The 15,930-nt window shown below is 42.0% G+C and overlaps 1 protein-coding gene across 1 annotated transcript; it reads left to right on the forward strand.

The window, feature by feature from the left end:
- Nucleotides 1–11,482: 11,482 nt before the first annotated feature.
- On the forward strand, nucleotides 11,483–13,313 carry LOC123044139 (uncharacterized; the record flags this gene model as incomplete). Its single annotated transcript, XM_044466784.1, is given in 2 exon segments — nucleotides 11,483–12,079; nucleotides 12,174–13,313. Coding segments are annotated over 2 exon segments (1,424 nt in total), but the record flags the coding sequence as incomplete, so codon positions are not given.
- Between the last annotated feature and the right edge of the window lie 2,617 nt (nucleotides 13,314–15,930).

The raw sequence follows: 15,930 nt of genomic DNA on the forward strand, positions 1-15,930 counted from the left end.
CATTACGAGTTTGGCACACAATTAAGACATTGTGGAAATTGTTTCACAACTAATATCGCCTGGACCACCATAGTGTGATGGTGTGTCCGAACATCACAACTGCACCCTATTGGATATGGTGCATACCATGATGTCTCTTATCGAATTACCACTATTGTTTATGGGTTAGGCATTAGAGACAACCGCACTCACTTTAAATAGGGCACCACACAATTCCATTGAGACGACACCGTGTGAACTATGGTTAGAGAAACCTAAGCTGTCGTTTCTTAAAAGTTTGGGGCTGCGATGCTTATGTCAAAAAGTTTTAGGCTGATAAGCTCGAACCCAAAGCGGATAAATGCATCTTCATAGAATACCCAAAAATAGTTGGGTATACCTCCTATTTCAGATCCGGAAGCAAAAGTGATTGTTTCTAGAAACGGGTCCTTTCTCGAGGAAAAGTTTCTCTCAAAAGAATTGAGTGGGAGGATGGTGGAGACTTGATGAGCTTATTGAATCGTCACTTCAACTAGTGTGTAGCAGGGCACAGGAAGTTGGTCATGTGGCACCTGCACCAATTGAAGTGGAAGCTTATGATAGTGATCATGAAACTTCGGATCAAGTCACTACCAAACCTCATAGGTCGACAAGGATGCATACTACTTCAGAGTGGTACGTAATCCTATCTTGGAAGTCATGTTGCTAGACAACAATGAACCTACGAGCTATGGAGAAGTGATGGTGGGCCCAGATTCCGAAGAATGGCTCGAGGCCATAAAATCTGAGAGAGGATCCATGTATAAAGGAAAGTATAGACTTTGAAAGAACCACTTGATGGTCGTAAGGCTGTTGGGTGGAAATGGATTTTAAAAGGAAGACAGACAATGATGGTAAGTGTCACCATTAAGAAAGCTCGACTTGTCATTAAGATGTTTCCCGACAAGTTCAAGGACTTGACTACGATGAGACTTTCTCACTCATAGCGATGCTAAGAGTCTGTTGGAATTATTTTAGCAGTTACTGCATTATTTATGAAATCTTGCAAATAGGATGTAAAAAACATTGTTTCCTCGACATTTTTCTTGAGGAAAGGTTGTATGTGATACAACCAGAAGGTTTTGTCAATCCTGAAAGATGCTGACAAGTATGCAAAGCTCCAGCAATCCTTCTAAGGACTGGAGTAAGCATCTCGGAGTTGGAATGTATGCTTTGATGAGATGATCAAATATTTTGGTTTTATACAAAGTTTATGAGAAACTTGTATTTCCAAAGAAGTGAGTGGGAGCACTATAGATTTTTTGATGAGTATATGTTGTTAACATATTGTTGATCAGAAATGATGTAGAATTTCTGGAAAGCATATAGGGTTATTTGAAAAGTGTTTTTCAATGGAAAACCTGAATTAAGCTACTTGAACATTGAGCATCAAGATCTATAAGGATAGATAAAAAACGCTTAATAGTACTTTCAAATGAATACATACCGTGACAAGATTTTGAAGGAGTTCAAAATAGATCAGCAAAGTTCTTGGTTGTATTACAAGGTATGAGCATTGAGTAAGACTCAAGACCTGACCATGGCAAAAGAGAGAAAGGACGAAGGTCGTCCCCTATGCTTTAGACATAGGCTCTACAGTATGCTATGCTGTGTACCGCACCTGAAGTGTGCCTTGCCATGAGTCAGTCAAGGGGTACAAGAGTGATCCAGGAATGGATCACATGACAGCGGTCGAACTTATCCTTACTAACTAGTGGACTAAGGAATTTTCTCGATTATGGAGGTGGTAAAAGAGTTCGTCGTAAAGGGTTACGTCGATGCAAACTTTGACTCTAATCCAGATGACTCTGAGTAGTAAACCGGATTCGTATAGTAGAGCAGTTATTTGGAATAGCTCGATGTAGTGTGTGGTAGCTGCATCTACAAGATGACATAGAGATTTGTAAAGCACACATTGATCTGAAAGGTTCAGGCCCATTGACTAATAAACCTCTCTCACAAGCGATATATGAACAAACCACATGGGTGTTGGATTCATTACAATCACATAGTGATGTGAACTAGATTATTGACTCTAGTGCAAGTGGGAGACTGTTGGAAATATGCCCTAGAGGCAATAATAAAATGGTTATTGTTGTATTTCCTTGTTCATGATAATTGTCTATTTTTCATGCTATAATTATATTAACCGGAAACCATAATACATGTGTGGATACATATACAACACCATGTCCCTAGTAAGCCTCTAGTTGACTAGCTCGTTGATCAATAGACGGTTACGGTTTCCTGACCATGGACATTGGATGTCGTTGATAACGGGATCACATCATTAGGAGAATGATGTGATGGACAAGACCCAATCCTAAGCCTAGCACAAGATCGTGTAGTTTGTATGCTAAAGCTTTTCTAATGTCAAGTATCATTTCCTTAGGCCATGAGATTGTGCAACTCCCGGATACCGTAGGAATGCTTTGGGTGTACCAAACGTCACAACGTAACTGGGTGGCTATAAAGGTGCACTACGAGTATCTCCAAAAGTGTCTGTTGGGTTGGCACGAATCGAGACTGGGATTTGTCACTCCGTGTAACGGAGAGGTATCTCTGGGCCCACTCGGTAGGACATCATCATAATGTGCACAATGTGACCAAGGAGTTGATCACGGGATGACGTGTTATGGAACGAGTAAAGAGACTTGCCGGTAACGAGATTGAACAAGGTATCGGGATACCGACGATCGAATCTCGGGCAAGTATCATACTAGTAGACAAAGGGAATTGTATACGGGATTGATTGAATCCTTGACATCGTGGTTCATCCGATGAGATCATCGTGGAACATGTGGGAGCCAACATGGGTATCCAGATCCCGCTGTTGGTTATTGACCAGAGAGATGTCTCGGTCATGTCTGCATGATTCCCGAGCCCGTAGGGTCTACACACTTAAGGTTCGATGACGCTAGGGTTGTAGGGAAGGTATGTACGCGTTTACCGAATGTTGTTCGGAGTCCCGGATGAGATCCCGGACATCACGAGGAGTTTCGGAATGGTCCGGAGGAGATGATTGATATATTGGACGAAGGGTTTTGGAGTCCGGAAGTGTTCCGGAGGTACCGGATGATGACCAGCATGACCGAAAGGTATTTCGGGAGCCCCGGCAAGTGTTGGGGGCTTCATGGGCCAAGGGAAGGGGGAAAACCAGCCCACTAAGGGGCTGTGCGCCCCCCTCACCTAATCCCACGTGACCAGGGGGTTTGGGGCACCCCATCTCGGGTTCCCACCTCCTGGCTTGGGGGCCAAGTCACCCAAGGGGGAGATCTCATCTGCCCTGGCCGCAGGCCCCCCTAGGGGAAACCCTAGGGCGCCTCCCCCCCCCTTGCCCCTATATATAGTGGAGGTTTTGGGACTGCCCAACACACGAGTCTCTCTCTCCCAAGGCGCAGCCCTACCTCTCTCCCTCCTCATCTCTTGTAGTGCTTGGCGAAGCCCTGCAGGAGTACCGCGCTCCTCCACCACCACCACGCCGTCGTGCTTCTGCTGGATGGAGTCTTCCCCAACCTCTCCCTCTCTCCTTGCTGGATCAAGGTGCGGGAGACGTCACCGGGCTGTACGTGTGTTGAACGCGGAGGCGTCGTTGTTCGGTGCTTAGATCGGAATCGACCGCGATCTGAATCGCTGCGTTATGACTCCACCAACCGTGTTCTTGCAACGCTTCCGCTTAGCGATCTTCAAGGGTATGAAGATGCACTCCCTCTCTCTCGTTGCTAGTATCTCCTAGATTGATCTTGGTGACACGTAGGAAAACTTTTCAATTATTGCTACGATCCCCAACATTAGGTACACCTTCTATCACAGATCCAAAGGCAAGATCTTTGTTGCTAAGAGTGGATCCTTTCTAGAGAAGGAGTTTCTCTCGAAAGAAGTGAGTGGGAGGAAAGTATAACTTGATGAGGTAATTGTACCTTCTCTAGAATTGAAAAGTAGCTCATCACTGAAATCAGTTCCAGTAATGCCTACACCAATTAGTGAGGAAGTTAATGATGATGATCATGAAACTTCAGATCAAGTTACTACCGAACCTCATAGGTCAACCAGAGTAAGATATGCACCAGAGTGGTACGGTAATCCTGTTTTGGAGGTCATGTTACTTGACCAGGACGAACCTACGAACTATGAGGAAGCGATGATGAGCCCAGATTCCCCAAAATGGCTTGAGGCCATGAAATCTGAGATGGGATCCATGTATGGAAACAAAGTATGGACTTTGATTGACTTGCCCGATGATCGGTGAGCCATTCAGAATAAATGGATCTTCAAGAGGAAGATGGACGCTGATAGTAGTGTTACTATCTACAAAGCTTGAATTGTCGCAAAAGGTTTTCGACAAGTTCAAGGTATTGACTACGATGAGATTTTCTCGCTCGTATCGATGCTTAAAAGTCTGTCCGAATCATGTTAGCAGTTGCCGCATTTTATGAAATCTGGCAAATGGATATCAAAACTACATTCCTTAATGGATTTATTAAAAAAGAGTTGTATATGATGCAACCAGACGGTTTTTTCAATCCTAAAGGTGTTAACAAAGTGTGCAAGCTCCAACGATCCATCTATGGACTGGTGCAAACATCTCGGAGTTGGAATATACGCTTTGATGAGTTGATCAAAGCATATAGTTTTATACAGACTTGCGGTGAAGCTTGTATTTACAAGAAAGTGAGTGGGAGCACTACAGCCTTTCTGATATGTATATGTGAATGACATATTGTTGATCGGAAATGATGTAATTTTTTTTGGAAAGCATAAAGGAGAATTTGAAAGGAGTTTTTCAAATAAAGAATTACCTGTAAAGCTACTTACATATTGGGTATCAAGATCTTTAAAGATAGATCAAGACGCTTGATAAGACTTTTGATGTACATACCTTGATAAGATTTTGAAGGTGTTCAAAATGGATCAGTCAAAGAAGGAGTTCTTGCCTAAGTTGTAAGGTATGAAATTGAGTAAATACTCAAAACCTGGCCACGGCAGAAAATAGAAAGAGAATGAAAAGTCATTCCCTATGCCTCAGTCATAGGTTCTATAAAGTATGCTATGCTGTGTACCAGACATATTGTATACCTTAGCATGATTTTGGAAAGGAAGTACAATAGTGATCTAGGAGTAGATCACTGGACAATGGTCAAAATTATCCTTAGAGGACTAAGGACATATTTCTCGGTTATAGATGTGATAAAAGAGTTCGTCGTAAAGAGTTACATCGATGCAAGCTTTTTACACCGGTCTAGATGACTCTAAATCTCGATCTAGATACATATTGAAAGTGGGAGCAATTAGCTAGAGTAGCTCCGTGCAGAGTATTGTAGACATAGAAATTTGCAAAATACATACAGATCTGAATGTTGCAGACCCGTAGACTAAACTTCTCTCACAAGCAAAACATGATCACTCTTTGGGTGTTAATCACATAGCGATGTGAACTAGATTATTGACTCTAGTAAACCCTTTGGGTATTAGTCACATGAAGATGTGAACTAATCACATAAAGATGTGAACCATTGGTGTGAAATCACATGACGATGTGAACTAGATTATTGACTCTAGTGCAAGTGGGAGACTGAAGGAAATATGCCCTAGAGGCAATAATAAAGTTGTTATTTATATTTCCTTATATCATGATAAATGTTTATTATTCATGCTAGAATTGTATTAACCGGAAACTTAGTACATGTGTGAATACATAGACAAATGGAGTGTCACTAGTATGCCTCTACTTGACTAGCTCATTGATCAAAGATGGTTAAGTTTCCTAGCCATGGACAAAGAGTTGTCATTTGATAAATGGGATCACATCATTAGAGAATGATGTGATTAACTTGACCCATCTGTTAGCTTAGCACGATGATCGTTTAGTTTACTGCTATTGCTTTCGCCATAACTTATACATGTTCCCATGACTACGAGATTATGCAACTCCTGAATATCGGAGGAACACTTAGTGTGCTATCGAACGTCACAACATAACTGGGTGACTATAAAGATGATCTACAGGTGTCTCCGATGGTGTTTGTTGAGTTGGCATATATCGAGATTAGGATTTGTCACTCCGTGTATTGGAGAGGTATCTCTGGGCCCTCTCGGTAATGCACATCACTATAAGCCTTGCAAGCAATGTGACTAATGAGTTAGTTACGGGATGCTGCATTACGGAACGAGTAAAGAGACTTGCCGATAATGAAATTGAACTAGGTATTGAGATACCGACGATCGAATCTCGGGCAAGTAACATACCGATGACAAAGGGAACAATGTATGTTGTTATGCGGTTTGACCGATAAAGATCTTTGTAGAATATGTAGGAACCCATATGAGCATCCAGGTTCCGCTATTGGTTATTGACCAGAGATGAGTCTCGGTCATGTCTACATAGTTCTCGAACCCGTAGGGTCCGCACACTTAACGTTCGGTGACGGTCGGTATTATGAGTTTATGTGTTTTGATGTACCGAAGGTTGTTCGGAGTCCCAGATGTGATCACGGGCATGACTAGGAGTCTCGAAATGGTCGAGACATAAAGATCGATATATTGAAAGCCTATGTTTGGACATCGGAATGGTTCCGGTGAGTTCGGGAATATACCGAAGTACCAGGAGGTTATCGAACCCCCTGGGAAGTATATGGGCCTTATTGGGCCTTAGTGGGAGGAAGGAGAAGGGAGCCTAGGATGGGGCGTGCCCCCCCCCAAGCCCAATCCGAATTGGGTGGGAGGCCGGCCCCCCTTTCTTTCCTCCTTCCTCCCCCTTCCTTTCTCTCCTAGTCCAACTGGGGAAGGGGGGGGGAATCCTACTCCCGGTGGGAGTAGGACTCCTCCAGGGCGCGCCATAGAGGGCCGCCCCTCCCCCCTTCTCCATTCCTTTATATACGGGGGAGGGGGCACCCCATAGACACACAAGTTGACAATTGTCTTAGCCGTGTGCGGTGCCCCCCTCCACCATAATCCACCTCGGTCATATCGTTGCAGTGCTTAGGCGAAGCCCTGTTCCGGTAGCTTCATCATCACCGTCATCACGCCGTCGTGCTGACGAAGCTCTCCCTCGACACTCAGCTAGATCTAGAGTTCGCGGGACGTCATCGAGCTGAACGTGTGCAGATCGCGAAGGTGCCGTACCTTCGGTGCTAGGATTGGTTGAATTGTGAAGACGTCCGACTTCATCAACTGCGTTGTCATAACGCTTCCGCTTACGGTCTACGAGGGTACGTGGACAACACTCTTCCCCTCTCGTTGCTATGCATCACCATGATAGATCTTGCGTGTGCGTAGGAATTTTTTTGAAATTACTGCGTTCCCCAACACAGCGCCTTGCGTCGGCCACTTCCACCTTGCCGACCGCCTCCACTATATCACGACGGCTGCGTCCCTGACTTCAACTCTGGTAACCTGTTCCTCCTATTCAACCACATATGTTTTTTTCTCGCTGCAACATGTGACCCTACTTCCTATGTGTTTTGGTGCAAGTAATTTTTGGTCAATTTCAGAATCTGCTAATTTTTAGATTTTGTAGGATATGCATTTAAATACGCAGTTTTCCTCAAAAAGAAGGCATGCACACATGTTGAATTTGATGCTTATCCCTTGTGGAATCAGTACTGATAGTTTGCAATTAGCAAACAGAGGTTGCTTGGCTAACATAATAGTTGTATCATCTTAAAAAGATTGTCAAATATTGCACCAGTGGAAGTCCATGGGCAAACTATGGTAGTACTATTTATGGTATTGGCAAATTTTGTGGTTATTATATTTGATTAATGTTTCTACCTATTCAAAGGCTTTATATTCGTATGTTTGATTGGTAATAGCAGGCTTTTCTCAAGAACAACTTCCATTTTTCAAGCATATATTTTCATGGCCATATGATGTTTATCTATTTTTAATATTAAGTATGAGGTGATGATATTCATTTATGTGCACATTTAGGCTGCTATTTGAGAAAGTTGAGGATTCCAGTCTACATGTTAGCCCACACGTCCTACGAAGTGAAGACTCGAATGTATGCAACTAATGATTTTGCTTATATTGTCTGTTTATAGCTCAAAGTAAATAAACATCTATATTTTATTAGCTTATATATGATAAGCTAGCCATTTACAAAATTATACTATTATGCCATCCTTCTCATTTATTGTTCAGTTTTTAAGAACAATCATCTTATGCTTTTGTTTATGTCTAACGTCATGGTGTTTTTCTTATATTAATCTTCAGGATAAATCCCATTAGACTTTGCTCTACCTAGTTAACATGTTACTAAATAACCAGCCCTTGCTTAGTTTTGTTTTTCTAATTCTTCTGAGAATGCTAAAAAATGTCAGTGTAAAATCACATTGCTTGTGAAAATATTGACCAAGCACTCAAAACTATTTGGATTACTCATACCTTGGATAAATTTCTAGATGTAAGTTCATATTATTTTTTTGCCTTTCTTTAATTATGACTAAAAAAAGAAATTCTATGATACATGATAGACATGTATAAGGGCAGAATCATGCGAATTCCTTTCAAATTGGTCACTCAGTTTGGAACTATAACATACATGATAGCCATTAACCATTACACTAAATATACTTCGCTCCTTGCTCTATGTTGTATGCTGACGCAACGGCTCAAAGAGAGTTTGACTAATTAGTATCTACATTCCTCTGAATCTCGGTTTCAATCACACAATTTGTCATGTGGAAGGGGCAACAAAACGCATGCTCCAACATGTTCTCCTTTCTTACTACACTAAGTAATTCTATTTGCTCTTATGGAATAAATCAAATATGTCTATAGCATGGTAAGCCTGATGAAATTGACATGTTCATTGTGTTGTTGAAGGTGCATTATGAAACAGGAATAGACGATATATAGCATTCAGTTTATTCTTTTCTTTTACATTTTTCGCTTCTCATTTCTTTTCTTTTTCAATTTTCTTTTTCGTTCTCAAAAAATGTTCTAAATTTTCAAAAAATGTACGTGCTAATAAAAATGTGTAAAATAAAAAACAATGTGTTTCATTTTTTTCATAAATTAAAAAAATTCTTGTATTTTAATTTTTTTTCGGAAATTTCAAAAAATGTTTGTATTTTTAAATAAAATTAGAAAATGTCAAATTGTCCCTATTATCACTTTTTCTCACAAACTAAAAAAAGTTCATGTTTTCAATAATTTTTGGGAATTTCAAAAAATATTTTTATATTCAGAATTTCAAACAATATTCCTATATATAAAAAAATTGAAATTTCAAAAAATATTTATATTTCCCAAAATGTTTGTGGTCTAAAAAATTTGTTTGGTAATTTTGATGAAGTTCATGTTTTTCAAAATTTGTCGACAAATACAAAAAATGTTCACGGTTTAATGATGTCTTTGGAATTTCAGAAAATGTTCCTGGTAAAAAATTCCAGGAATTCAAACCATTGTAGCAGTTTCAAACTTTGTTTGTGTTCACAGAAAGTGTTCAATTTTTTTAGAAAAAACTTGTTTTTCTAAAACAAAATGTTCATGAGTTTCCAATATTTCTGTGTTCATTTTTCCTGAAATTTCAAAAATCTGGTCACTCTTTTAGGAAAAAATTGTGGTTTATTAAATTTACTGTTTCTAAAATTGTTTGGATTTTCCAAAATTTGCTCGTGCTTTCCAAAGAATATTCATAGTTTTTCAAATTTTCTGTTTTGGAAATTTTGTTGAATTTTCCAAAATTTGTTCGTGCTTTTCAAAGAATGTTCGTTGTTTTTCAAATTCTCTGTTTTGGAAATTTTGTTGAATTTTCCAAAACTTATTCGTGCTTTTCAAAGAATGTTCGTGTTTTTTTCGAATTTACTGCTTTAGAATTTTTGTTGAACTTTCTAAAATTGGTTTGTGCTTTTCAAAGAATGTTTGTGGCTTTCGAATTTCTCTCTTTTGGATGTTTTTTAGTTTTCAAAAATGTCTTCGTGCTTTTGAAAAAATGTTCAAGTTTTGTTAAAAAGATTTTGGAGTTTTAAACAATTACTTGAGTACCTAGTCCATGTCGCCACAGTACATGGTGCGGCCACCACAGTATCCGGTATGGTTTGTCGGTTCGCTACTACACTTGTCTCTCTTTTTTATAGTTGTCAAGTTTTGGGGTGTTGAACGCACATTAGCTCCGCTGGCTATCCTCAGGTCACGAGTTTGACCCCACGCTGGCTCGAATTGGCGAGATGTAGGAGGCCCCCAGATCATGTTTTCTTTTTCTTGAGGGGTAAGGCCTAATTTTATTCGTCATAGTCCACAGAGATTGGGATAATGTTTACATGATGTGGTTGGCCAGACCACACATGAGGCCTCTAATAAAGCACACAGCCCAGCGTTTGGTGAAAGCGAGCAGCGAGCGGGAAGGAGGAATTACGCGAAAGCCACCACCTGTAATAAAGCGGGCCACGTGGTAGACCCATGCAGCCCATCATTCGTCCAGTGCGGGCGTTCGGAATTGGAAAACACTCGGCTTATTTGATTCGTAGGATTTTGAAAACGTAGGAATAGAAAAAATGTAGGGTTGAAGTGGCATGCCTATTTGAATCCTATAGAATTAACAATGATTGTTTGACGCCACGAGAAAAACAAAAAAATTGTAAAAAAAGATTAGAGTGGATATTAAATTTTCTATGAAATGTAGTACAAAAGATTTCATAGAAAAAATTCCTATGAAATCTAATCCTATGAATCAAAGGACCAATATAAAAAAAATCCTAAAGATTTCAATCCTTCAGAAATTCTATAAAACTCCTTTGAATCAAAGAAGCCCTCAAGCAAGCATTTGAAAATTTTGGTTCCCACACGTGGAGGCCGGTAGCTAGCCTCCTCCTTTATCGACGATTCCGCCTGCATCTGCATCTGCATCTGCATGCGAGGTGAAGCAAGCAACGGGGCGCCACCTGCTCAGCACCCAGCACTAGTATTTGTATTTGTATTTGTCCACCGCAAGCAGCCACGGGTTTGCAGTAAAAGACGGCACCTACTTTGTTGGGTTTTTGCACGGCGTAGGAAACGGTGCCTGCCCTGCCACTGACTCGCAGAATCATCCAAACCGCTCCTACTCAACCAGAGAATCGAGTCCTACTTTTTCCACCGTTGCAATCACCTCCCTCATCATCAGTCCAACTCCAACAGCACTGTATGTATACGGTCAGGGGCAGGCTCGCAGGAAGCAGCATGAATCAGCGTCTCTCTCTCCGGAGAAATCAAACACAATTACGCTCCCTCCTAATCTAGTCTACGGTTTGCTCCCTTCCTAGTCATCAAGGGCCACGTGGAAATCCTAGTATCCATGGCCATGCAACGAAGCAGCCAGGAAGACCAAGAGGAAGAGCCACGCATTGACCGGCCATTCAGCCAGGCTCAGCCGGGTCAGCAACCTTCCACCCGGGTCTACACCCGACCGGACCCGTTTCCCACCGATCCACACCCGGCCGCCATTGCCACTCAAACTCCTTCACTCCGCCCACCCACCTCACACAAGTTGTTGTTCTAGTGAGTTAATTACACGATAGTACCACAATTGGGGCCGTGGTGACGAACTGGTACCAGTTTTGAAAATTTTTACGTGTCAGTACCACGTTTGGACCGAACCGTTGCAAATCGGGCTAAACTTCGTATTTGTACGTATTGACGCTGGAACTGACCGCCCGGGCCCGCGCGTCAGATGCCACGCTGGCGAATCGGCACTCGCCCGCTCGCTCAATAGGTGCGGTCCGGCCCGTGCTCCACTCTGTTCCTCGTCGCCGTCTCTGTTCGTCGACGAACCCTAGCTCCCTGCGCGTACGGCGATGGCGGCGGCGCCCCCGGGCGGTGGTGGCGGCAGCGGCGGTGGCGGCGACGGCGATGGCGGCGGCGCAAACCTTCCCCTCTTCGGCATCGGCGCGGCAGGAGGAATCGAGGGGAGATCTCCAATCGAGGGCGGCGATGGCTACTCGAGCTCTGAGTACTCCAGCGACGACGACGAGTTCATTGAGCCCGCACTGTCCATGGAGCAGCGGGTACGGCTGGCAAAGCAATGGGTGGCGAACCCTAGCAATAGCCATGAGCTGACCCACGGGCTCGGCGGCGTCCTGTAAGTTTCTGTTTCTGCCTCTTTTTCTTCTTCTCATTTATTTGCTAATTAGGGTTATAGTGTACTGATTAGGCAAATTGCATGTGAATTGTAGTTTATATGAAGACATATGGAATGTTAGGATCCATTTTGACAATAATGATCTGTTAGAGAGGAAATTAAGCTCTTCAGATGTGACATATCTAAATATGGTTGCATTGATGGAAACCCAAGGCTTCGGTATTGATGATTCACTGATGTTTTACATGGAGACCCCAGGAGAGCAGGGCTTGGAATTGGTTGATAGTAATGTTAAACTACAGTTGATCAAGAGGCAGAATGAGGAGAGTTTGGTGCTTAATTTGCTATTTAGGGCTTGTCCACCAGCTGTCAGTGTACCACAGAAGGGTTTTGTACGGAAGCAAAATTTAGATATAACTGAATATTCTGAGCCTGTTGTTTTTGATCTTGCCGATCCTCCTGTTTATGCTGTTGATCAGCAAGGTGTTGCTTATGAAGGTCAGAGTAGCAGTTATATTGCAGCTGTAGGCCCTGCTGTTTTAACACAAGAGAGCAGGAGTGTTCTAAATCCCAAGTTAAAAGAAGTTGTGGAAGAAGAACAAGTTGGCTATGATGGCAGTTATGCATGTTCATCTGAAGGATCTGAAGGGCAGTATGATAGTGACATGGGGGATTTAAGGCCTAACTATAATGAGGAAATGCATGATGCTGAAGACATGGAGATGGAAGAGGAAAATAGACAGAGAGAGGAAGAAGTACAAGAGCAACATGAGGAAGAAACAGAGGATGAAGAATCAGAAGAAGAATTAGAGGATGAAGAACAAGTGCATTATGAGGGTGACACAGAGGTAGAGGAATTATTTGAGTTGGAGGATGATGACCCTATTGTTCCAGAAGAGGAGGAAAAAATATATGTGCCAGCAAAGAAGAAGCAGAAGTTACAAGTAAGGAGGGGACCAACAACAAGGTCACATTCCAGTGTTTTAGAAGAAGTGCAACCTGATTGGAAACCATCATCAGATGAAGAAGATGATAGTTTATTGAAGGACAGTGAAGATGATGGGTTTGAGCCACTAGCATTTGTGCTACCTCAAAAAAGGAAGAGTAGGGCAAAGAAGAGGCCAGCTAGAGTATGGTACAATGAGGATTTGGAACAACCACACCAACAACTAAAACTGCATATGTGCTTCAAAGATCAACATCAATTCAGAGATGCTCTGTTGAGCTTGCACATCACTCAGTGCAGAGACTTCAAGTATCACAGGAACTCAGATCAGAGGATCATTGTGCATTGCAAGAATGAACATTGTAAGTTCTGCATTGTGGCAGCTGTTATAAAAGGGGAAAACACTTTTGTAATTAAGAAGATGAGGATACAACACACATGCCCTAGTTCTACTGAAACAAGCAGGGTAAGTGCAAAGTGGCTTGCAAAGCAATATGAGCCACTATTCAGATCTGATGTCAGTACTAGCATACATACACTTATTGATGCCTGCATGGAAAAGTATGATGTGGATGTGCCCAAGGCTATGGCATATAGGGCAAAAAACTTAGCTGTTGAGGCTGTGTTGGGAGATCATAGGAAGCAATACCCAAGGCTGAGAGACTATGCTCAGACTGTGATGGATACAAACCCTGGGAGTAGAGTTATAGTCACCACTGTAACTCCAACAGCCACTGAAAAAATCCCACATCCAGGACCAAGATTCCATGCCATGTTTTACTGCATCAATGGAGCAAGGGAGGGATTTCTACAGGGCTGTAGACCATTCATTGGTTAGTTCATTTTATCTTGTACACTACTTTGATGTTGTTAGTTTCAATAGGTTGCACATATAAATGCATTTGACATGTTATGTTTACTTCCTGTTTTAGGTATTGATGGATGTTTTATCAAGCTGACCACTGGTGCACAAATCCTTGCTGCCACTGGTAGAGATGGCAATAACAACATATACCCACTGGCATTTGGCATTGTTGGACAAGAGGACAAAGCAAACTGGTGCTGGTTTCTACACCAACTGAAGATTTGTCTTGGAGGAGAAGTTGGACAGTATGGTCCATATACTATAATGTCAGACAGACAGAAGGTATGTTTATCCACCTTGCTTTGCCTGCTAAATATGTGTTTACATGTGTATTAGACAGTAGCTTAGCTGTTTAAATTGTGTGCACCAGGGGCTATTATATGCAGTGAATAGAGTTTTTCCTAACAGTCATCAAAGATTCTGCTTAAGACACATATATGCAAACTTCCAGAATGCTGGCTTTAGGGGGGAGGACCTTAAGAAGTGCATGGATAATGCCAGTTATGCATATAATGAACACAAATTTAATAAAGCAATGGATGATCTCAAAGCTGAGAGTGTGGAAGCTTGGCAGTGGCTTAGTGCAATACCCAAGAAAACATGGGCTAGGCATGCATTTGACACAAATAGCAAGACTGACTTGGTTGTCAACAATTTGTCAGAGGTGTTTAACAAGTACATCCTAGATCATAGGAAAAAACCAATAAGAACTATGTGTGATGGCATAAAGGATAAGCAGATGGTTAGGTGGCACAGGAATAGAGAGAGTGGAAGGGAAGCTAGATGGGAGATCACACCACATTACAGTGAGAAGTTGGAGATTGAAAAGGAAAGGGCCAGGTACTGCAAACCCATTCAAGCAGGTGTTAACTTGTGGCAAGTAACTAGTGGTGAGCAAACACATGCTGTCAATTTGGAAGTTGAAACCTGTGGTTGCAGAAAGTGGGACCTCAGTGGCATCCCATGTAACCATGCCATCTCAGCAATCAACAAGGCAAAAAGGTTTCCAGAGGACTTTGTAAGCAAATTCTTCAAGAAACCATATTATTTGGCAGCATATGAACCAATGATATATCCTGTCCCTGGTGAGCATGACTGGACAAAGACCCCAGGTCCAGACATAGAACCACCAGCATTTAAAGTGAAGAAAGGAAGAAGGAAAGAGAAGAGAATAAAGGAAAAATTTGAAGTTCCAAAGCCAAAGTCCACCTCAAGAATGGGGACAATAACTTGTAGCAATTGTGGATTACAAGGGCATAAATACACAAACTGCCTTAAACAGTTGAAACCTGAGTTGGCCTTAAGAAAAAACAAACATGTGGTAAGCCCCTTTGTACTAGTTCTTCATTTTGATGTTTCTGTAAATTACCTTTCTTATTTGTAGTATTATTAACTGTGTTTCCTTTGAATTGTTTTCCAAGCCAACAACTAGATCTCCTGCACCAACAACTAGGGCTCCTACACCAACACCTAAAGCTCCTACACCAACACCAAGAGCTGCTCCACCTGCAACAACTAGGGCTCCTACACCAACACCTAAAGCTCCTACACCAACACCAAGAACTGGAAGTGCTGCTGGTAGAGGTGGTGGAAGTGGTGCTGGTAGAGGTGCAGGAAGAAGGGCTGGTGGTGGAAGAGGATCTGGAAGAGCATCTTCTAGTGCTCAATCTTCTTCTGGGAGAGGTGCAAATTCTTCAAGGCCTTTCTCTGCCCCAAGGCAGTATGGTGCCTCAACTTCTAGTGCTCCTCCACCAACTGATGGCACACACACTGGATGGATGGCCTGGTTCAATGCTAGTAGAGGTGGCAGAAGGTGATGCAAACTTCTGTTGATTCTACAATGTGCACCTGCTACAATGTGGCATGTTATCTTTTGGTTTGATGCCACTACAATGTCTTGTATTCCTGCTACAATGTGCTTTATTTTGGTTTGATGCCACTGCAGTAACTTGTGCTGCTGCTACAATGTGATTTATTTTGGTTTGATGCCACTGCAGCAACTGTTGCTGATGATACATTGTGCTTTGTTTTGCTTTGATG

The sequence above is a fragment of the Triticum aestivum genome, chromosome 1A (genome assembly GCF_018294505.1).
Source record: "Triticum aestivum cultivar Chinese Spring chromosome 1A, IWGSC CS RefSeq v2.1, whole genome shotgun sequence".
NCBI classification, from domain to species: domain Eukaryota; kingdom Viridiplantae; phylum Streptophyta; class Magnoliopsida; order Poales; family Poaceae; genus Triticum; species Triticum aestivum.